The sequence below is a fragment of the Sparus aurata genome, chromosome 18, assembly GCF_900880675.1.
Source record: "Sparus aurata chromosome 18, fSpaAur1.1, whole genome shotgun sequence".
Taxonomy (NCBI): domain Eukaryota; kingdom Metazoa; phylum Chordata; class Actinopteri; order Spariformes; family Sparidae; genus Sparus; species Sparus aurata.
In genome coordinates, this window is record NC_044204.1 from 27,326,882 (window position 1) to 27,349,954 (window position 23,073).

The 23,073-nt window shown below is 43.1% G+C and overlaps 1 protein-coding gene across 5 annotated transcripts in view; it reads left to right on the forward strand.

Annotated features, from left to right (window-relative positions):
* Positions 1–23,073, forward strand: part of mid2 (midline 2) — a 170,461-nt gene that overhangs the window by 112,671 nt on the left and 34,717 nt on the right. For 3 of the 5 annotated variants that reach the window (XM_030396530.1, XM_030396531.1, XM_030396529.1), the window contains 5 exons: positions 1,021–1,086; positions 1,985–1,990; positions 2,884–2,979; positions 15,742–15,849; positions 22,818–22,966. In XM_030396530.1, the coding sequence (XP_030252390.1) occupies positions 1,021–1,086; positions 1,985–1,990; positions 2,884–2,979; positions 15,742–15,849; positions 22,818–22,966 (425 nt within the window). The remainder of the gene's footprint in view (positions 1–1,020; positions 1,087–1,984; positions 1,991–2,883; positions 2,980–15,741; positions 15,850–22,817; positions 22,967–23,073) is intronic. The other 2 variants (XM_030396532.1, XM_030396533.1) reach the window with 2 other exon arrangements.

Sequence of the window (23,073 nt, forward strand, 5' to 3'; positions counted from 1 at the left end):
GCAACCAAATGTTAAAGTCTTTCGAAGTTCCGAACAGTCGTCGTAGCCACTCTCGACAGAATAAACCATCGTATTGGATACATTTTTTTTAATGTTGTCCTTGTCCGGATTGACGTTTATTCTTGCCGACCCCTGCATGTCACCGACACTTGCCGGCACTTTCTCCCGCCCATCACATACCTTTTCTGCCTCCATTTTCCCTGCTCTCTTCCCGCTCTATCTCCGAGTCTGTCTTTGATGTCTGTTGTGTGTTTTAATGAGTTTGTTGTTGACGGGTTCGTCTGCCATCCCCCTTCTCTCCCTCTCTCTCTCTCTCTCTCTCTGCCACTCGTCCTGCCTGCTGATCTGAGGCCTCAGTGGTGCCAACACAAGTCAGGAAGCACCCTAAATACGGACACACATACACACAACTGACTCTGTGTGGTCACTTAGGTAGGGGGTAGAGGAAGTATTAGCAGAAATGATCTACGTACGGAGAGGCTCAGGTGCACCTTCTTACCAAGTTCCATAAGACGGGCAGAAACACACATGCATGTGCGTGGAGGGGCCAGAGGAGTTTGTTTCCCTGGCGTCTCATGGGAGGCAGCTGTGTCCTGATGTATTAATCATCTTCTTCGTCTCCAGCTTGCTAATTAATGACCCATCTGTCCCCTCTCACTGATGTTCCACTTCAGAACTCCCTCACACAAAAACACACTCACACAGGGGCTCGCGACACAACAGACCCAAAACCGCTCGCTCCGGTGATGTAACTCCAGCGCCAGCAGCTTCGGGGGCGGAGGGGGTGAAAACAAACATCAGCAGACACACTGTGCGCCACGCTAGTGCTCTCTCACAATGCATTCAAAAGAAGAAAAAAATTTATTAGAGCATAAGAAGGGTGTTTGTGGCAACTCATAAAGGAAGGCGCTGCCCGCTTCATTGACTGGGTGGCGGACGTTTGTGTGACCGGGGGCTTGTCTTGTGTGCTGCGTTTATGTGTGCACTTATGTGGGTGTGTGTGTGTGTGTGTGTTCGTAGGCTTATCAGGTGAGCCCGGGCAGAGTGTCAGATGCAGTAATGGAGGCTTCAAAGACAAGCGCTGCGGTGAGTTCCCTGGCTGCCTTTTTACCAACCTCCCCCCCTCCCATCCCCTCCTCCTCCTCCTCCTCCTCCTCCCACATCCTCCCCCTTTAGTCCCTGCTGCTTGGACGTAAAGAGGCACGCAGGTAGTAGACACCTGGATGGAAAAGGAAGGGGATGCGGGGAGGGGGATAAGCAGGCAGATAAATAATTAAGCGGGCTGCAAAGTCAAACAGACAGAAGGCAGGCGAAGTGGATCAGGCTGAGGAGCGGCAGGCAGGTGAGATATAGGAAAGACAGACAGACAGACAGACAGTTACAGTGAAGACAGTCAGAGTCGTGGCCAGGTGCTCGTCCAGCCCACCTCCCTTTTCACTCTGCATGAGTAGAGCTACTTCAAACACCCGCCGCTTGTCTGCTGCTTTGTTCTGCTGTTCTCTCTGCAGCTGTGGTTGTTGTTGTTGTTGATGTTGTTGTTGTTGTTTTGATGCTCGTCGTCGTCGTCGTCGCCTCCGCCGCCGCCATCGTTGATTTGCCTCCCTTTGAGCGGCACTTCTATTTCTGGCTCACCGTGTGCCTGTTTCCATTCTCATCTTTTTTTGTTACTGTACGCGTGTGTTCGAGTGAGTTTTATTTATGTGCGTGCGTGTTTCTCGCTCTGTGTGCGCACTGACAGCAGCCACTCTTAAAGGGGACAGTGATTGAGTGTTTGATTATGTAAATTGCCAGGGGAGGTTTGATCGGTTTAATTTCCCAGGGATGAGACTGTTGTGTTTTCGAGTCTTCAAAGTCAGAGTCAGTCCCTTTCGATCGTCGCTCACAGTCAATATGCCAGCAGACGATACTGTTTGTAGTTGTTAAAAAGCAACGGCAGTAATAAATACTATGTTTTTTTTTTTTTTTGTTTTTTGCTGACTTCAAGGTAATTGTAAGTCTGATATTTACTCAACCCTATAGATGTTGTGTTTGTGAGAATTTCTCTTCCCTTTTTATCGATTATAGCTCCATACAATATGTGATGTTGTACAGGGACTTTTCAGGCAGCATTCTTTCATGTCAGTAAAATACATACTACTGCATTGTTTCATGACCACTTGGGTAGAAAACGCACCATCTTGCACTCGCCCCTGCATATTCCTTTAGCAGGACCGTAGCAGAACTTTTCCGTCAGACCTTCGTAACATTTGGACCCGTGTGCTGAATTGTTGTGAAAGCTAACAACAGCAGCAAGTTTCACATTTGTAAGGAAACTGTTTTGCCTGACTTTTTTATTATAGAGCAACCCTCGGGCCACAAACAAAATTAGAAGTACATGGAAACGGCAGAAGGCAACAGTAATAGAGTGTGATAATATATACACAATAAGCACGTCTTGATAGCAACTTTTCAGTATCACGCATACAGTTCTATTATTTATGAGTTGTAGGTGATCCAAAGTTCAGAACGCACTACAGGAAGTGACTGATGTTAGGGCACGACCTCACAGTGCAGTCACAACACTCACACTTCAGTACGAATGTAGAAATGTATGAATACAAGCGTACTTAGTGGGTAGTCGGTTGAAGACACGGCTTGAAACTTCACCAAAAATGTAATGCTACAAACCAGGTCCAGCAAAAACACAATGCGTTGTAATGATTAATCAGCCAGATTTTGGCTCGTGCCTGGCGTAGTTGAATAGTGAATGAAAATTTGAATAGACAATAACATTGGCGGTGCCTCTGCATCCATTCCCTCAGCCGTCTATGCTAATGTTCAGTCTTGTCTCCTCTGCTCCTGGCCTTTCCTCCTCCGACCCCTTTTGTTTCTCCCTCCCAACAGCAAACTCTGGAGAACAACCTGACCAACCTGGTGAAGAGGAACAGCGAACTGGAGAACCAGATGGCCAAGCTGATCCAGATCTGTCAGCAGGTTGAGGTATGCAGCATGTTTCTGTGCCCTTGTAAAGTCAGCGAATGATTGCCGGATGGATTCTCAATCGATTTACCACAGAGTGGTAGTCAGAGTTTAGTTCAGCTACAGGGCAGCAGCTGTGGAGTTGATAGGGATTCTTAAGGTCAGACACTACAGGTGGAAAGATTTGGATATTTTTCAGGCCATTTCGCTTCCAGAACATGTGTTCTGTCAGGCTGATGAAGAGAGAACCTCCAAAATACACATTTATCACCTAGAGATGTCATTCTGATATATATATAAGTTCAACTTTTCACCCCATTATGACCTATTTTTGTCTAAAAGATGTTTTCACAATCCCAATCTGTTGAGGCTGTTATCTCAAAATGTTTGTTGCCTCGCAGTCTGAGCGAGAGATCTCAGCCTCAGTAGCTCTTACGTACATACACCGAACTTTCCACCTTTTTTTCCCCCTATCTGTATAATGAAGGTTTTTTACAGCTGGGTTCGCTCATCAAACCTGATTTTATAACATTTTTTTTTCCTGAAGCATACCTCAAGAATAGCTGTTTTGTGCCCGTTGACAGTATGTTAGTTTTTTGTAGTGATAAACAGAGATGTGCTGAATTCCCTCTCGACTCTAGTGTGTCAACAAACAAGAACAAGAAGCAAGAAGCAAGACTTTTATTGGCTTTATCCAGTGTTCAGATTCCTGCTCTGTGAATTGTGCATTCATTAGATAACGCATCAACTGCACGGTTAAATGTTACATTTCATCAAGTAGTATTACAGAAAATAACCGTCTTAATGTAAGTTACCAACTGGGGAAGTTCAACAGTGACACCTAGTTACATTTTATTACCCCGTGCACCTGTAGAGTCTCCTGAGGTGAACTTCAGCTGGCTGGAAATTGGCAGGAGACTTCAGAGCCCCAGGTGATGGGTTGACATAACTAAGCCCCCCCTGCCACGCTGCTAAAGCTACCCTGGATTTTGGTTGAAGTCGATGCGGTCCCTCATCCAGCGCTATCGATGCGTCAAGCTTCAGAAACAATCTCACCAGAAGACAGGGTCTCACCGCTTGCTCACAGGCCTACAGAAAAAACAGAAAATGTTTCGTGGGTTTCGAGCCTTAGCCCGAATGATTTTTTCACTCTCTATCTCTGAGACACATTAAGTCGCTCCCTGTTATTGATTGTCTACAGCTTAATGCCTTGACTGCTCGCGCTGTCTCTCGCTGTGATTGAAGAAGTACAGTGATATACATTCGTGCCTTTCTTTAGTGATTTTTACTTTTTTAAACGTCTCTCACTCCCTCTGGATCAGAGTTGCGCTGGTCCCAGTAATATATGCAGAGCTCCATTCTCTCAGTTGCCCTCACTAGCTGTGTCAAACATTGATTGATCTCGGCACTGAAAGTGAAATCCAGATCGCGGGTTCATAGGCGGTCAGCGCTGTTTTCAGACAAACCATATTAAAGAATTATAACTGGGAGGCCGAAGACAAGAGGAAATTATACCGAGGGAGGGAAAGCAGATGAATTAATGATTGTGAGGACGGATGTGTTTTATATTTAATCCCTTTCTCTAAAAATGTATTTTTTGAAGAACAGTCTTGTTATCGGTCATTTGATCCTGTGACTGATGCAGCGCACTGCCTTTCAAAATGAAAAACACCAGATAGCAGTCAGGCTCTCGGTGACCTCTTGTACTCTGCCGATGGTGGCTCTCCAAGCAGTATGACTCAAGCCATGACTCAAGAACAATGGACAGGCTGGAGTAGCTCTCAGCCACCATTCACTCTCGAAAACGTTTAAAGGGCCGGTTATGTAATTCAGACAACTTCAAACACGACCGCTTCATTGTGGGCAAAGCAGCTGCCAAAAGCTCTTCTTCGATATTACCTGGCTTCAGGGTGCTGATAGCCTAATGTTATGCTTTTGTTTAATGTAATAACTTGTTTCTGATAGGGTTTGTGTTAATATAATTCAAGTTAGTAAGTCCAGTACTGCGTTAGCACAATTCAGTGTTCAGTTCATTTTATAGAAACAACAAGAACCGATGAATAATTCCTCTAGATTGGCAGCAAAAGAGTGGTGAAGAAGTCCTGATTTCTGTCCATTCTCTTTAATATAATGTGTTTCCTTTTATTCTGTAAGGGTCCACTGATCAAACAAATGAGATTAATTTTTCATTAAATTGTGAATATTGTTCTGTGAATTCCATCTCGTACTATCTGCCAACTTTGTTCATCAAACTAAATTACTTATTCCTCCTTTTTCCCCCTTTTTATTATATTTCTGACAAATAATGTGAATGTTTACACAACTTTTTCTGTTAATGTTTTAACCCAGGACAGAGTGTAAGGGCTCCCAGTTTGGAAGGCCAATGGGCTCTGGTCAGACAGAGGCAATAGGCTTTTTTTTCCCAATGCAGTTTAACACAAAACATAAGGAAAATGGGGATGAATGAATGCTGGTAAAAGTTTCATCTGACGTCATAATAGCAAAACAATATTAACCGCTTCCACTGTGTAATGCCCAATTGTCTTCTGCGGTTATTTTTATAACCTTTTTTGTGTAACACAGACAGTAATATTGTAAAGAAACATATTACTTTCAAACGATAACGACTACTTATATGATATGTGTTACACTTTAGAAGTAACCAGCCCAACACATGCTGTCATAAATTCAGATTTTGTGCCTTTTTTAGGGCCATTGTGTCGACTGTACCTTGAAACAAAGTTAGGTTTGGTAATCATTGGATAAAACGACCATTGCAGCGCTCGACAGATTAATTCCCGCTGGTGTCGCCCTTACAAGTAAATGTATGCGTCAAAGTCAAAGCAGAACAGATTATCCGTCGAGCGGCATATATTGTCAAAGTACAAACGTTATTTGACATCTTTTGTTGCAAGATGATACTTTCTCACAGCTCATCTGATTCAATTTGGTGACAACCTTGGAGGCATGTTTGCGCTCTGGTGTCCCGGCATGAACCCGTACCCGTCTGCTGATGATACCTCGGCCAGTCTGGTCACCGTTGACCTCTTCCATTTGCGCACATGCTTTGATTTAATGGAGGTGGTGTGTGAATCCAACCAAAGAGCACTAATGCTGAGTGTTGCCTGTGCTGCATTGCTAACACACACACAAACACACCTACACACACACACACACATACTTTATGTCTTAACTCACTTGCTTCTTAATATAACGCCATCATTTCTCTGTGAGAGTTGACATTAATGGCCACAGAGGACAAATGCACTCCGGTGCCGCCATCACTCTGTTTTGCAGTTCATTTCTTATTAGCCGGGCCTGACTCCATTTTCTCTGAGTTACTCGGAGGTCCGTGAAACACAACTCTCGCTGCCGCTCACCCAATCAGAATTAAATGATCGCTGCGTGATTCATTAAATACAGACAAACTGTTCGTCAACGGTGCGCGGAGAGAGAGAGAGGGAGAGGGAAAAAGAGTCTGTCTTCTTTTGTCTCTTTCTGCATACCGATGTCGTGCCAACCGGCAAACAACAGCAGCAGAATCTCATCACTTATTCATCAAAAAGAAAATGAGGAGCGATTGCGCGGCGAGGGGCACACGCTCCATTGACTCTTTAGCAAATTATTAAAAGAAACTGTATGTTTTTCCTCCCCTGTTTGTGCCCATTCAGAGCTATTCTCCTGTGTGATGTCGATGTCAAAATGATTATTTGATTATTGAGCTGAGGGAGCGGTAATGTTTTCGGGGGTGAGTTCATATTAACGTGTAGCTGCTCTGTAGGTTTGGGGCGGGAGGAGAGGAGAGAGAGGGATACGTTTGGGAAGTAGAGGAGCAGCAAAGGAACGAGGAAAAGGGTAGAGAAAAAGAAGGGTTGAGAGGGCGAGCCGAGGGAAAAAAGGATGGGAGTGTTAGCGTGACAACCGATGATCTTTTTGCGAAACGGGTACAGGCACTGTGCAGGAGAAACCGCCCCGGCAATAACGCAATACAACAACAGACAGGGAGACGGAGTGAAATGTGGTGGAGGCGAGAGACGTTTGTGCAAAGTAAGAAATCTCTGAAGGGTTTTGTGAGCATGACCTGGATTCCTCCCCTACTTGTTTGCATCATATTGTATCGGTGCCAAAGACACAGCTGATCAGACGCAGCGTGAATCAGCGTGAATCAGCTCTCAGCAGCGTCGCGGCCCCGTTCTCCCGGGGTTTCTCTTTGGGGAGTTACCTTCTCCTCAGTCTTCAAAAAAAAAGAAAAGATGACTCGACGATGTGTAGGGTGTTTCTTTCGTGACACAATATTTTGCCGTGCTTAATGCCATTCAGAGTCGTCTTCGGCATTCTTGAAAATGTCGAGTGAGCGGCGTGATGCTTGAACGTTGGGAGTGATTGTTGTGGAGCGTCGCTGTTACCCATGCGTGGCGGGATATGAGTCGCCTGCGGAGAAGAGAGGAGAAACTTTGCCCAAAAGCTGCTTTGGTATTGAGCAGATGCTGATACAATGGCAACTGAAACTAAATGCAAAGCCAAAGCAAAAGCTGAGGATGCTCTTTGTGCCTTTATCTTCAGATATGACCTTTTATGCCCGCCCTAGAGCCTACAACAGCCAATGAGTGATCATGTAGACAACTGATCCCCCCACTGCAAAATCTTTCTTTCACTTTCTTTCTTTCTTTCCTCTCTCTCAACAGTGTTTCCTCATTGCTTGTAAAACTTTTAAAATGTGTCCCAAATTCATGCAAGCCCTCATTTTGAAGCAGCATAATGTTTCCCCACTGTGGTTCAAATGGACATCTCAAAGGATGCACACTCTTGTTTTTTTGCTGCTATTGTTCAAGTTTTGAGCAGATTCCCATGAGCCTCCTCTTTCATACTTACATAACATCCCCGTAGACGCCTGTGCACTCGAGACTCGGAACTATGTTAGGGTTGTGAAGTTCTTGATTTTGCGTCTAACCACCGCCCACGTCTGAATTCATCTTGCAGCTTGACAGTCGATCAGATTTTCTGTCTTTTCCCTCTCGCTCTGGTCCCACGTTATCGCACGCTCTGTGTTTGTGCTCACTCAGTTGGTTCAGCTAACCCTCCTGAAATGAAGATTGTGTAGTGACAAGGCATGTTCGCCGGCTGCTTTTTTAATGAGGGCACTCCCTAATAAGGCGTAGGTTGCCTGACTCTCGCACCGCGCCTGACGGTGGGGAACACATCGTCTAGAGAGAGCTAATGTGGAGTAAGTATTGTGTGAGGATGGAGTCAAAGCGGCAGCAAGTTTTTTTTTTTTCCCAAACCCCTGGAATTGTGTTGTCAGGTGGGAGGACACTATATTACTGTTAAGTTTGTGGGTGTGGGTGTGGGTGCGTGTGCGCGTCAGGACTGACGGAAAAAGGGAAGAATCGGATCAGACAGAAGCCCAGTGGGTTTTAAATCTTCAGACATGTGTGTCTGCTGGTTAAACAATGAGCTTTAAGTCATTAGCCAGGACCTGTCTAGGTTTATGTACAGTGAGGCTGATCCCCACTGTGTGCAGAATATGAATCAGCTGCGAGGAGATGGCTGTAATGCTGCCTAATCCTTGTTATCAGGTCTCATCTCTCCTCTCTTTACCTTTCTACTGCAGCATCAGTGAGATCGAACAGTCCCTCTGTTTTGTTTGTCTTTGCCGTGATTCTAAAGCCGTTTGCGGTTCCACTTTCAGGGGAAGATGAGGACGTCGATACAGGGGGATAATGGCATGTAATTAGATGAAACTGTTGCCTTCGTCTCTGTACGAGGTTTTTTATGTGAGTGTCACTCCTTCCATCTGTCCATTCTTTTATATTTACAAAATTTTAGCAGAAGGGCCGATAATGTGTCAAGGAACAGAAAACACCAACACCAGCGGCTCAGTGAGGCAGCTGTGCTTTAAGCCAGATGCTCACATGCAAAGATTATCCTGTATGATTGTTACCATGTTCACCATGTTTGTTTAATTATATATATAAACTGCCAAAGTACCGTACGGACTGAAATTCAGACTGATGATGTCTGAAGACATCTCGTCTTAGGGGAACTGTGAGTGTGCGAAAGTTTGTGCCAGTGTATCAAGTAGATGCTGATCTGTTTAACAAATTAAGTGCAAATTTTGACTTTATGGTGGTCCACAGTAAGCATGTGAGTCACTCGCAAATCATCTTAAAACCGTGTTTCCCACACATATACTTTATCTGGTGGTACCCAACCCGTTTTAGCATTTTAAACTTTGCTTTGCTTTTCTTTTTCAAACAAAAACCAGGTTGCCCTCCATATCACTCTCTCTCCTCTAGGTTGGTGAATCCTGCTCTCGTAGATTCAGGCTTCTCCAGTGAATACTAAAACTATTCATTTTGTTTCGCCCACTTATCTAACACCTTGAAAGTGCCTCCAGTGTGTGAGTTGTCATGATACTGTCACAATAAGCTCCCCGGTAACCTCTTCAACGGCCTCCCAAGGAAGCTCATTGATAAATCTTCAAAGGTTTTTTCCAGCTTAAAAAGCAAGTCTTCAAATTCATTACCACCGAGAGTTTCAAATTATCACCTCTTTCCAACACAACATCCATCATATGAGTCGTGTTGTTGCGTTTTCTTTTACCCCGTTGCATCCATAAAGTCGTTCTTCCCTGTTTCTTATCCAGGGTCTGCCCAGGTGTCATACATCTCTGGGAACGATCCCAGAATCTGTGGACAGCATCAGAGATAAAGCTGTCAGACTGCGTCCTTGCATCTGTTTTGGAAGATCATGTCTAAGAGAAAGAGGAAGGAGGGAGGGGGGGTCAGTGAGGAGCAGACAGAATGGGGACCAGGCGGACGGCGGTAGAATAGAAAAGAAGAGGAGAAAAGTAGAGCGGGACAGGAGGCAGCAGGGGCTGATCGGAGTGGAATGAGCACAGAATTGATTTAAGATGGGAGGGTTTCAGTGTCAGCGAGAGGTTAACAGTTGTTGTGAACCTGGATCGCTCCTCGCAAACTTTGAATGGAAGCCACTGAGGCTGGAGTGGATCACTTTGGGAGCCATATATCGTTCAGTTGTCTGCAATTTAAACCCCAGAGGTCGACAACCTGGAGTCTGTGTGTGTGTGTGAGAGAGACTACTTTTAATTACCAGTCATCGTGACTTGGACTTGTGACTTGGAAGAAACTGTTTTGATGACTTGCAATTTGATTCCAGACTTGACCTTAGATTTAATGACTCAAATAACTTGTCTGTGTTCATTTTATGCAGTTTAATAAAAAAAAAAAAAAAAAAAATCTTTAGAAAGTGGAGCTGTGTCAGTGTTGACCTTAGTGTCCTTGACTGGATGAATAACAAGGTTTGATGTTGCAGCCTGGCTGTGTTTTTCCTTTTTTTTCACTTAAAAGTATTTAATCTGTTTCAATGGTAAGCAAATAGCTGACAGGAACACAAAATCTGCACAAATATGCAGCCTAAGAGCCTGAATCTGTTTATAACGGAGATGTTCTGCAAACACGGCCTTGATTAAAAACCTTTCACTGGAGTGAGTTGCCAAACAAAAAATGACTTGGGACATGCTGGAGACTTGAGTCGCATGTCTGATTTGTACGAATGCAAAATGTTGAATTGTCACAACAATTTCGCGGCTGTTTTAAAAGCTGAGACCTCGAACGACAGATGTCTGATTTTGGTAAAACTGTGAAATATTATGATGGTGTTTTTGGGGAACATAACTAAACCGCTTGAACTCATCTCCTCATCGTTCTCTACAACCTTATAATAAAATATCAAACTGTACACAAGTATTGCATATATAGTCTGTATCACTTCCATGGGCCTACAGTATGTTTCGTATGATGCATACACTGAATGCACTATTCAAACTCAAGGCTTTTCATACTTGTTCATCACTGTGTCAACTTTAAGTAAAAACGTCTTGTAAATGACATTATATTATACATACATTGGTTGATACTTTAAATAAAGTTGTGTGAGTTTGAACAAAGCTGTAAACACAACATCCGCAGTTTAAGAAAATAAATAGGGATTTGTCACGTCAGGGTTCATTTATCAGCGTTTGCCGGGGTTGTTGTGGTGCTGCAGCTGTACACACACACACACACACACACACACAATGCATTATCAAGACTGAGTGAGCATTGCATCATCATTAACACTCACACGCAAACACACACAGACAGCTCAGGCCATTTATCTGTAGACAACAGATTCTTTTTTCAGAATCCCGACATAGTGAGAAATTGAATTATGATGTTGAACAACAACATCAGGGCAATTCAAGACTTTACTTCTGGTCCTGAGTTCAGCTCACCCTCAGTGTGATTGACAGCACCTGATTGACTGACACTCTGCTTCGCCACACACACACACACACACGTCGGCGCCATCATTATTTGCTGAAACAGTGTGGGTGGTGAATGGTGATTCTCTGTCATTTAAAAATGGCGTCGCCCACTTTTATTTCATTCTGGCATGTAAGTGATGCAGAGCTCATTTCCCCAGTATAGAAATATGGGTGAATAGATTTCATCTCGACATAACGCGGGAGCTTTTCCCAACCTAATGATGTTCGGGGGCTTATGTGCTCACGGTAGCCCTCCAGTGAGAGAACCACAGGTGGAAGTTATTCCTCCAGATTTCAGGTTTTGTCCTGGACGACTATTTTAGATTTCACGATTCTGCGGTCAGATCGCACTGTGTGGGCAACGTTCCCATCGTAATGGTCTAGATAGGCTTATTCATTACCATTCAGTTGCTAATTAGGTCTGCATTTCATCTTCTTACCTAATCGAGTGTTATTACGGCTGCCGATGCCGCCGTGTGCTTGTGATATTCAATTTATTTTACGCCATTTTATTTGGCCTGATGAGATAATGAGTGGAGGCCGCTGAATAGGGTGCTCTTAAATGTCAGCAGCATGGCATTATATAATCCTAATTAGTTTGCATAATATTGTTCTTGACTTTTATTCTATATTAAAGTTTTCTGGCGTCTTTAAATTAGCGATACTGTGGATTTTCTCCTTCTGTCCATCTGCTTTTTTTTTTTTTTCCTAAGCAGGAGCAGCTGGAGAGTCTCTGACACTAAAAGTATTTCAATCTCGCTGTAGTTGTTCTTCTCATATTCCAATAATAGACCTATACTTTTAACACGGAGGTTGGCGCTGTGATTTCGGCGCACCTGCAGAGGAGCCTGATGAATAGGGAGATGCTCAGCAGGTGACGGTGTTTGCGTAGCAGGGAGTGGATATTAATGTCAGGTGCTGGCGGAGAAGCGTGAGGAAGAGGAGGTTTTTTGGGGGGATTTTTGAGTGAGGTGCAAGAGGAGGAGGAGGAGGAGGAGGATGGAGATGAAGATTGTTTCCGTACATCTGAGCTGCCAAGTTGCAGTTGTAATTCACGGCGGTCGCTGGGCGGCTGCATTCATCCTGCTTAATTGCTAACCTGCAGTCATGAGATGGCTCTTTGCAGAATTAATGTGCGTGTCTGCGCATGTGTGTGTCTGTGTGTGTGTGTGTGTGTGTGTGTGTGCGTGAATAATGAGGCTTAAGTGGATCTGCGCGTTGTAATGAGCTTTGTGGAGTGATGAGTGGAACTTGGATGTTTGGTGTAAGTAGTTTGATAGTCTGCGGCACGACAGAAAGTCACAACCCCCCCCCCCCATAAAAGTTATGGATCGGGAAGTAATCAAAGGGAGATAAATCTCTCTGCTGGTTTATAGTTTCATACTGTAATCAGGGTGAGGATGCTCTACAATCTTCTGAAGATTATTAAAGGACCTTATTTTTTATTGGTTTGGAAGTATAAGGACGAAATCCCAAAGTGGTAAAACATTTCAGATAGCCTGCTGAAAGGCCGAAGAATTCTGTTAAGATCCGGTGGAAGATAAAACAGTGTTGTTCATACTTTATGGAAGCTTCAAGAGGCGAGCGGAAGAAACAGTTTTGGCAAACGAGTCCGACCTAAATTGTTTTCTGTCCTGTGTTCATAAATAAAGAAGAGGTTTTAAAAAAAAAAGTTTTGCCAGGAAAATCTTTCGAAGTTCCTGAAGTTTTTGTTTTCATCTATGAAGCGAACAGAAAAAAAAAGAATCTGGAAGATGATTTTTGTTTATTCTTTCATTATTGATTTATTTAAAACAGTGAGAGTGTGTGAAATGTCAAATAAATGTATTGCACCACATAAAGCACAGTGTTAAGTTTCATCTGTTGTTCCTAGATGTGTATACAGTGCACATAATATAATTGATAATTGATATAATAACAACAATAATAATAATAATAACAATAACAATAATAATAATAATAATAATAGTAAACTCTAATTATTGCTCCATTATCGAACATTGATTAGAACTAGTGTCTTCAACAGTATTCAAATATCAATAAGTACTGATACTGACTACTTGACACTATTTCAATACTCATTCTAGACATTATGGATACTTATCGCCCCAGTTATTTCTTGCTCCCTCTTGTTTCCGACAGCGTGTCGATGCACACAACACTGCAGTCGGGCTGCTGTTTTTAATATAATATTGAATATCATTACATTCGTCTTGTTTTGAGCCGTTAGAATAAATAGTTTCAGAGGTCGGGGAGCTAAATCACGCAGTATGTTAGACTTGGGGCATAAACACAAAAGTGTAAAAACTAGATCAGTCGTATTATTTTATTATATTAGCGAACAAAGCACCATAAAATGTAGACTATTTTTGAAAACCTTGCAATAATGGTTTTATAATTTACTTTCTTCTACTTTCTTACTGTCTAAGAGATGAAAAATACGAAAGGACCTCAGAAAGATTATCCGCTTTAAAAAAACAGATCACCGGATGTGTTTTAGCCTCTTTGGGCTGCAGTAGAATAGTCATATGGTTTTGATAACATAAGCAAAAACTCGTAAGAGAAAATCAAGGAGAAAATCAATCGTCAATATTTAACAATTGACAAGTGGCAATGAAATTGACTCCCTTTATAATCCCTTTATCCCGTTATTATCATGAACTTTACAGGAATTTAGCCTTCCATTTCCATTTAGCCTTGTTCACTCTTCATTTACCATCTCAAAAGTCAATACAGGTGTTTGTCTGTGTGCTTAAAGACGTTTTATGAATTCATCATGACGAGGCTGATGTGCTATTTGATTTGTGTGTAATATTTGCATCACTCACACACGTGAGACACGTCGGGGTCAGTCAGAGCAGCAAGTAGGGTCTTGTATTCTGGGCTCAGCAGTTCTCTTGCTACAGTCAGCGCGCTGCAGAAAACACGAAGAGCAAACGCTCCAGCATCAAGTGAAGCTGTTGAAGTGTGGTTGTTTGTTGGTCTTAAAGGCCGGCCTCGACGGGAAGCCTCCATTTGATGTGTGTTGGTGGAATCCCTCCACATCCAGTGGGGCTTTTCTCTGGATTGTTCTGAAGTTGCCAGTCTGAGTGAAAGCTTCCCGCAGGCGTCGTGCTGGGTTTGAGTATATTCTGGAGTAAATCTGTAATTTCTTTGATTTGGTATGATTCGGCTCCCGCAGACAAAAACAGTGGTGGCTCCTGTCATTACTGTAGCGGAGCCGCACTCACAGTGTATAACTATGTGTATGTATAACTTTGTGGCAACTTTATCTCGGATGGTGCACAGGAACTTTTTTTATACATCCTTACATCAGAGCGCAGCAACATCTCTTTGGAGCAGTGATAAGACTTCTCCCTGCGCAGCCAGTGAAGTGAGGATCTCTGCCTTGTTCACAGCGATGCTCGGATGTTTGTGTTCGCAGACCTGTTGAGATAGGACTCCCAGCCAACTCACCGTCGGCCCCAGAGTGCCGCAAACCTTTTTCATTTAAACTCCAGGCCTTCGCCGTAGGTGTAATTGTAATTGTAGTTTACAGCTGGCAAACTGTTGGTAGTGGTTCAGCGTTCCAATTCAGCAAACACCCTTAGTGTCTGAGTAACACCCATCCACCCACGCGAGTTTGAAAATTGGCTGTTCATTTAGTGTTGGCCTGAGATGTTGAACTGATGATGAGTTGCCTTGGCAACTTTTACTCCTAAAATAATCACAGAATCTATTAAATTGGCTTGGTGTAAGCAAATTCTGTCGCTGAATTAATGAGTGTCGATGCTTTTTTTTTTTTTAATTAAGGGCTGGAGATTTCCAGCAACCCTCAACCCATCTCCTGTTCATAATGAGTGAAATAAGCATGTTTTAGGAAAACGGTGGAACTTTTCTCAGCATATTATAGCTTTTCTCTGAACGAGAAGATATTACTGTTACACACAAGAATAAGAGGTGGTGTAAATCCAGTGGCAATGTACCCGTTTTTATGAGCTGCGATAGACTTTTTCCTCCAGCAAGACACAGAACATTCTGTGTAAGAGCAATGAAAGTCCGACGACTTACATTTTTTTGCTCCCTTTTTCTTATCACCAAATATCCGCAGTAAATGGGTGACTGTGGCTCTATCGCTGTATCTAATCTGTGTTTTATTTCCCACTGGATCCATCTTTTCTTTCCAGTGACATAATTAAAGAGCTCATGATCACTTATCATAGTTCGCCACGAGTTAACTCTAATCCAAGCGCGCATTTTTGTTGGTTTCCTTGTGTGCAGAATGCATAACGAAATGGAAAAAACAAAATGACGTGCTCCATGAGTAAGTGATAACGTGATTCATCAGGGCTGTCAATCCAGACTTTTCAGAAAGCTCCCTACAAGCAAACACGTATTAAATCTGTGTAAGCAAGTTTATTTTGGCCTGACCCAGAACAGTAATGTTCACATGTACCTGCTTCCGTTTTTTCCAGGTGAACACAGCCATGCATGAAGCCAAACTGGTGGAGGAGTGTGATGAGCTGGTGGAGATCATCCGCCAGAGAAAACAGGTCATCGCTGTGAAGATCAAAGAGTCCAAGGTAAAGAATACCCTTTATAATATATCCGTCCCTGATCTAGTTCAAGACAAGTTTGAATATCAGAACATTTATATTCAGTTGGAGCGATGAAGATGAATAGTTTTAGCAAGTTTGTCTTACATTGACTGATTTTAAACCCATTAAAGGGCATGAAGAGCAACGTCATCACCCAGTTGGAGTCACCCAATGAGTGAAGATCAATTCATTTACTGACCTTTTAGCTCTGATTTGGTCTTCACCGACTACAGAGAACAATGCAAGGGTCATTCTTTTGGTTATGTGTGGTTTTCAAGATTTCTATGACAAATAACAGAAGGATGACAAGGGATCATTTGTTCCCAAGACCTTTATTTCTTTATAGCTCACAATGGGAAACCTGAAAAGATGTTCCCCAGCTCTGATATGGACTTTTGTGGGAACTGTCAAAGGGTTTTCTGTTCCCCAGCAAGGGCCACATGTCTTTCAATAAAATAGGTTTATACTTGAGGGCACTTATTGAAAGGATTTAGGTCATGGAGTCAACAAAAGGTCATTGCCTACTGCTTCCTTAGGGTTATGGTTATTGGGTGTTAACAGAATATTACTGCGGATCCAGAGGCATTGGGGATAAGAACCTGGGAATAAAGGACCATGGAAATAAAAGACTTCCGGTACTTAGACCCTGAGAAGAACATAAAAAAATCTGGGAAATCGGACATTGGGAACTTAGATACACTATGTACTTAAAGCTTGCGAGTTGTTTACAACCTAGGTGAAGACGGGTGTCCGCCTAGCTGTCTTCACCAGACAAAGCCTGTGGGTAGGTCGTGTTCAGTGGGTCTGTCAGCTTTTGCTGCTGAACCAAACAACACAACAATGAGGGTGAGGTAAAATCATCTGAACTATTGTACATTACACGTTTGATTCAGTGTCCACATGAGAAGTATTGATTAATGCAGTTATGGGTTTATAACAGACAGATGTGGAGTTTGTGGGATTGACCTTGCATTGTTTATTTCTCGATGCATCAGTTCAGTTGTGCCTCAGTGCCATTTACAGAATCCAAATGGCCAAAGACATCTCAAATAAATCTCAGCTCCGGGTCACTGTCCAGAGAAACAGCAGTTCAGACAAGAGGATGAATACGAGAGCAGCTATGCCACGGACAGAATAAAGTCGCCGGTGTTGTTTTATATGAGGCTGCAGCTGCAGTCGCTCGCTTGTTTACTAAAACACACATGGAAATGGAAAATGTCAAGTGAGGAAAAAGAGAGAGAGCAGAAACGGTCTCCCACATGCAGGCAGCTGACCTGAATGTGTGTGGAAAGAATCTGTGATGGCAGCAGAGACTCTTTTCTAACTGCCATTTCTATTGTACAGACGTGTGTGTGTGTGTGTGTGTGTGTGTGTGTGTGTGTGTGTGTGTGTGTGTGTGTGTGCGTGCGTGCGTGTGTTTGTATTGCTATGCTTGTGTGGACCAACCCATGAAATCCCACCTTTCTTGTGAGGACATTTTTACTTGTGAGGTCTTTACAAAGAAAAATGCGAGGGTGTGTGTGTTTGTTTGTGTGTGTGTCAGTGTGTGTGTTTGTTTGTGTGTGTGTGGACACTTGCCCATGTGTATGTCTCTCGGTGAGATCCGAGGGTTTTGAGAAGAAGGCAAAACTCAGAATCTCACACTACCAGTCGCGAAATTTTAAGTACTTGTGGAAAATCCTCCGAGGCGGCAAAAGAGCTTTGTCAAGAGATGAAAGATTTCCCAAACGCTAAACACAAGGTCTGAAGTAGGCATGTGTGTGTGTGTGTGTGCGTGTGTGTGTGTGTGTGCGTGTGTCCGCAGTGATTGCAGACAAAGAGCACGGCTTGTTCTCCTGAGAGTCTGGGTCTGTAAAAAGTCTGTCTAGCAGAGGCAGGAGGAGTAAAAATGCAGCAGACGGAGGTTACCGGAGGAAGAACACACAAAAGACCAGAGGAGCGATTGATTGATGTCAGCCTGCAGGTGACGTGTTAACATATGAGGCTGCTCACGGGTCGAGGAAGATTAATGAAATGCACCTTGGGTAATTCAAATAATCATAGGTGTGTTAAAGTGGATGTTTGCCTGAGTGAGGAGGGGAGGAGGGGAGACCGTGAAGGGTCAGGTAAACGGAGGTCGTTCGAGGAATATTTCTACAAACAGTTCATGCTGTGGTTTTTCTAGTTAAGGACAGTGTAGGAGAGGAAACATGCTCAGAGGTGACTCTGCAACAGAATAACAGGATTATGCAGGCGTGATCGTGCTGAAGCAGAGCTGCGCAAGGTGCTCCCAATCTCTCCCCCTCTCTCTCTCTCTCTCTCTTTCTCTCTCTCCCCCTCTCTCTCTCTCTCTCTCTCTCTCCTCCTCTTAATGAGCTCTGTCTCTCTCTGAGGAGACTCTGCAGTCATGGCTAATCTCTCCCTGCCCAAACAAACACACACTATTCCCACATGTTCTGGTGTGTGCAAGAGGGTGTTCTTTATCGTATGGCTGCTTGTCTTCCCTCTCTCCCCCTCTTAACTCTTAACTCTTTTTTGAGCATTAAGGATTAACAGCTCTAATCGGTTGGAGTCACTTGATTTTTTTTTAAAAAAACAGCCAATATGTCATTCTTACCTTTGGTTTACAAGTCTGTGCCTGGTTTTCGCCAGAAACAACAGCGTTAGGCACGCATAAAACAAGCTGTTAGCATGTGTTTTTTTAATGGCTTTGGCAATAATGGCTGCTGTCTCTCAGAAGGAATAGCAGAAGTTGCTCGCATGACATCTTTTAGCGGCCAGAAACGTCTTATGGTGGATGGTCGGGTATACAAAGTACATAAAGTTGAAACACAAGCATGCTGTTCACTCTAAGTTTTGCTCACAGTTTCTTTTAAACATTTTTTCCCCAAATTATTTAAAGTAATTGTTTGACATTTTGGGAAACGTGTGTGTTTGCTCTGTCGCTGAGAGTTAAAGGGGCAATGTGTCATTTCAAACGGAAAAAATAAGCTGTTCTTAGAGGAAAATAAGGTCCCTAGAACACTGTTTGTTTTTATTTGGCGGACCCTGCCACCTTCCTAGTTTCAAAGTAAAACAGTGTGATAATTGTGTCCTCCTTTAAGGTCAGTTTGTTAAGACAAGATAAGATAAGATGTTCCTTTATTGATCCCCCTTGGGGGACATTCACAGGTTGTTTATTTAGTCATGAAAAAGAGAGTTTATTTACTTTGTTTAGGTACAAAATTTCTTCCCAAAAACTACATAGTGCGGCTTTAAATAAGTTGATTGATGATGATGATACCACTATCATGTCCGTGCAGCTGGTGTCAGCAACTGGTTGCTGGTTAGCTTATGGTTAGCATGAAGACTAGCGACAGTGGGAAACAGCAACCCTGTTTTTTTTTGTTAGGTAAAAAACAGTACCTATGGAATAGCAAAGCTTATTAACAATGTACATCTTATTTGTTTAGTCCGTAAAGAAACCAAAGCGTGAAAATCACATTTTGCTGTTTAACGTGGTGGTAAGTTCATATTTCTTGGCCATCCACAAGTGGCATTTTTACACCTCGATTTTCGTAGCCTACGGCACAAAAAACAATGTCTGACGGTTTATCAGCGACACTCCCATGTTTTGAAGTGTTGCCGATCTTTTTCCTGCAAGTCAAGAAAGTGAACAAGCATGTTTCCAAAATGTTCGAGCACGTTCTTGTGGCTAAATTGAAGAAGGAAAAAAAGCTAACCAGCTACCTTAATTAGCGACTGATCATCTGACAGAAGTTAGCTCCTTACAGTGACTAGTTTTCAGGCTAAGATATGACAGACTTATTACCAAACTGTGTTTCATAGAGGTAACCGAAACTGTACATGGCTACATTTCCTGACACTTCCGGTGCTCTCCCAGGATTATGAGAGAAGGCTGAGTCAGACTTGTCACACTACCGCACAGTTCGAGGTTTAGCTGCGAAACTTGAGAGTGCAAATAAGAGGCTTTTATTGTGCACTTACATGGATGATGGCACAAAATATATTCATTGAGCACAGGACAACTTAACCGACAATTACATTTATTAAAAAAAATTAAAATATCCTCGCAGCCGTTCAGAAATATTATTCTGTAAATTCATCATTCATTAGGAGCATTCGGTCTAATACAGAGTTTTTAATTAACAACCTTAAAATCTAATATTTAAAGTGATTAATCCGGCCTCAGCTTCGTGACCTCAAACAGCACTGAGAAGCACACCACAGCTGACAGGCTAGAATTACTATATTTAAGCCAGGATTAAATAGACTATAATATTTCAGCTTTAGAAGAGGCAGTTCTTTTGCACGAGGTGAGACGCTTGCATGCGCTCACGCCCGCACACACTGACTCTGCCATATTGTCCATTATTCCGCGAGAGGGAAGGAGTAATCATCTCTAAAATTGTTGTTTGCGGCGTATGTTGCCAAATAATAACCCATCCATTAAACCCGTCTCGCTTGTCCTCTACGCGCGGTCAACAACCTGCTCAAATGTCATTTATAGCGACAGCAGATTACAGTGGACTGTGGTGGCGGAGCGGCTAATACGTCAACTGCAAACACAATTAAGTCGCCAGCTTAGAGGCATTTTTATAAAAGCAGGAGCAGTCCCCCCCTCCGGCAGTGGAGAGAGCAAAATACTGTTTTGATTCTTTAAGAGCTTTTGATGACGAGCTCTGAACCGGTTGCCACCCGCTTTCTTAATTCGTATCTGCATAATGCAAGCCCTGCAAGCAAAAAAATATGTTGCTGGAAATACATATGATTAATCCTTTAAGGGGCACTCGTCATTTGTAATGTCTCTGTGTTTTGAGTCCCGAGTCGTTCGCCGCAACTGGAAGTGTGCCGTTTATAGAACGAAGAAGCGGCTTTACGTCGCCGTTTGCCATTTCAAAAGTTCAGCGAGGTTACATTTAAATCATCATCATCGCCGAGATGCGCGGTGTACCAAGGCGGTTGTTGTTTTTATTCCACGGCTCACCTTTCGCTGGCAGTCTCGCCGCTGCCTCTCAAGCAGCCCGCGTAACTTCCTGCGGAGGATTTCATCAAAACTAAGTTCATTTGAGGGATCAGGATGCGAGCCGTAATGAAGATAAATGGATTACTTTAATTTGGAATTAGCACAGAATGGCCTCTTTATGGTCAGTCGGAAATTGTATTACAGCACACCCACTCACAAATTACAGTCAAAACAAACTCGATTGCAGAACTTGTCTGTGTGTGTTTGCGTCTGAAAGAGTTTGAACTCTGATCTGGCCGGCTGACCTGCCTCTTGGTTCACACACAAAGCTTCTATAGGATTCAAATGAAGCAATTTATGATGTTCTTTTGTGGACCGTTCTTTTCTTGCTGGGTTTTCTGGTGACATTTAAAGATTGAAAATAGCCCGACGCAATAATAAGTCAATTGTAACATCATTTCTTGTAAAATAATTTTTATTTGACCTTTAATTCTCAGAAAACATTGCAGAGTAATTCACCCTCGAGCGCTAACTATTGTAAATCATTTTATTTTCACTTTTGTTTAACTTTTTTTTATGCCCCTGCCCTTTTATCTGTGCAGGCTACTGCCACTGTGTTCGTCAGTCTCCTGAGGTTGAAAATAAAATCGAAGTGGCAGATTTTACCGCTCCTTTCCTTTAAAAGAAAGAAACGTGAATTCTTCTCCCCAGGGCGTCTGAAATTTGTTTAAATATTTCTCCTCTCCATTTCCCTGTGTGTCCTTCAATCAGTGAGGAGGAGGAGCAACAGTAGATCAGTGCACGGTGCCAAAAACAGGTAATGATAACTTAAAGGGAGGATAAGTGTCATAAATTTGGGGAAACCAGTAGAGGGGAAAGAAAAACAGGCGTCTGACTGGAGAATCGGTGAGGTTGGTGAGTATGGGGATAGATGGGGATGTGTTTCCAAGGCTGCAGCAATGTGGTCGGGCCATTTTCTCAGGAGACAAACACAGACACGTACTCGTGTATGACGGAGCGGCATGCTGAGCCCCTTGCCCTGACTGTCGTTAAATCGAGATAACGACGCATTATTCTGTTCACCTCTGCCCTTCTGTTACGCAACATGTCCATGAGGTCAGTGTGGTCAACTTTATTGCCGAGTGTGATAGAAAAGCCGGTATTTATCAGAACAAGGGTTTCATTTTTTGCTTGAGCTCATTGTAGAATGAGATTCTAATGCATCTTGTCCAGCAGTTCTACTAATAAAATGTGTTAATGTCCTCTGCACTGTTCGTACAAGTTCTATTAATTACACAAAACTCAAAGATTCCTCTGACAAAATAATATCCGATCAGCGTCCAAGGCATTCGATGTCTATCCAAGTTTCCCGCTGGGGGTTTGTAGTTGTTATAGTGTTGTTGCTCCTCTCAGTTATTAAACTTCAGCTTTATCAATAGCCTGCCATGTGGCAACTTGTTGGTTCCACCTAGCAGGAATCCTCTCAGGGAGCCCGACCAGTGCCGGCTGTTTTACAGCAATTTGGCAGCAAAGCTCAATTAGATTTCCTGCAAGTGTTGAACATATTTGTCGAACAGTGGCTGTCAGTGATGGAGACCTCACAGTGAAATCATTCAGCCATATTTCAGATGCATTTTTGAGGTGTATTGAGCTCTGAGGCCCTTTCTTTCCACCAAATTTGTGCAGTGGAGGGAGGGAGCTTGAGTTTGCCATGAGCAAAGCTATTTTCAGCCACAGGAGATGAGCATAAAAGATCAATAACACCAGAGAACTACTTTCGTCTGAGTTTTGGAAGTGGTGGAACAAGTGTGTGGCTGAGAATTCATGCATATAAGAAGAAAAAAAAAAATGGCGGTTTGTATTCTCGTCTGTTTTCTCATTACTAAAGACAAAAATTCGAAGCGTCTAGCCAACAGAACAGTGTTCCTTCAAGGCTCAGAGCGGGCGGGTGAATATAAATCAGCGTGTCGCTACATAACAACATGTTCTGTATTTGTGTGTCTTCCAGGTGATGAAGCTGCGCAAGTTGGCTCAGCAGATTGCAAACTGTCGCCAGTGTTTGGAGCGCTCCAGCGCCCTCATCACACAAGCCGAGCAGAGCCTGAAGGAGAACGACCACGCTCGCTTCCTCCAGACCGCCCGAAATGTAGCAGAGAGGTGGGTGATGGCAGCGCATGGAGACACGCACATCTCCATATGCAGCGGAGGAAGAAAACAAAAATGCCTTGCTTTCATTTGTGTTTGTTGGGAAATAATATTGCGGT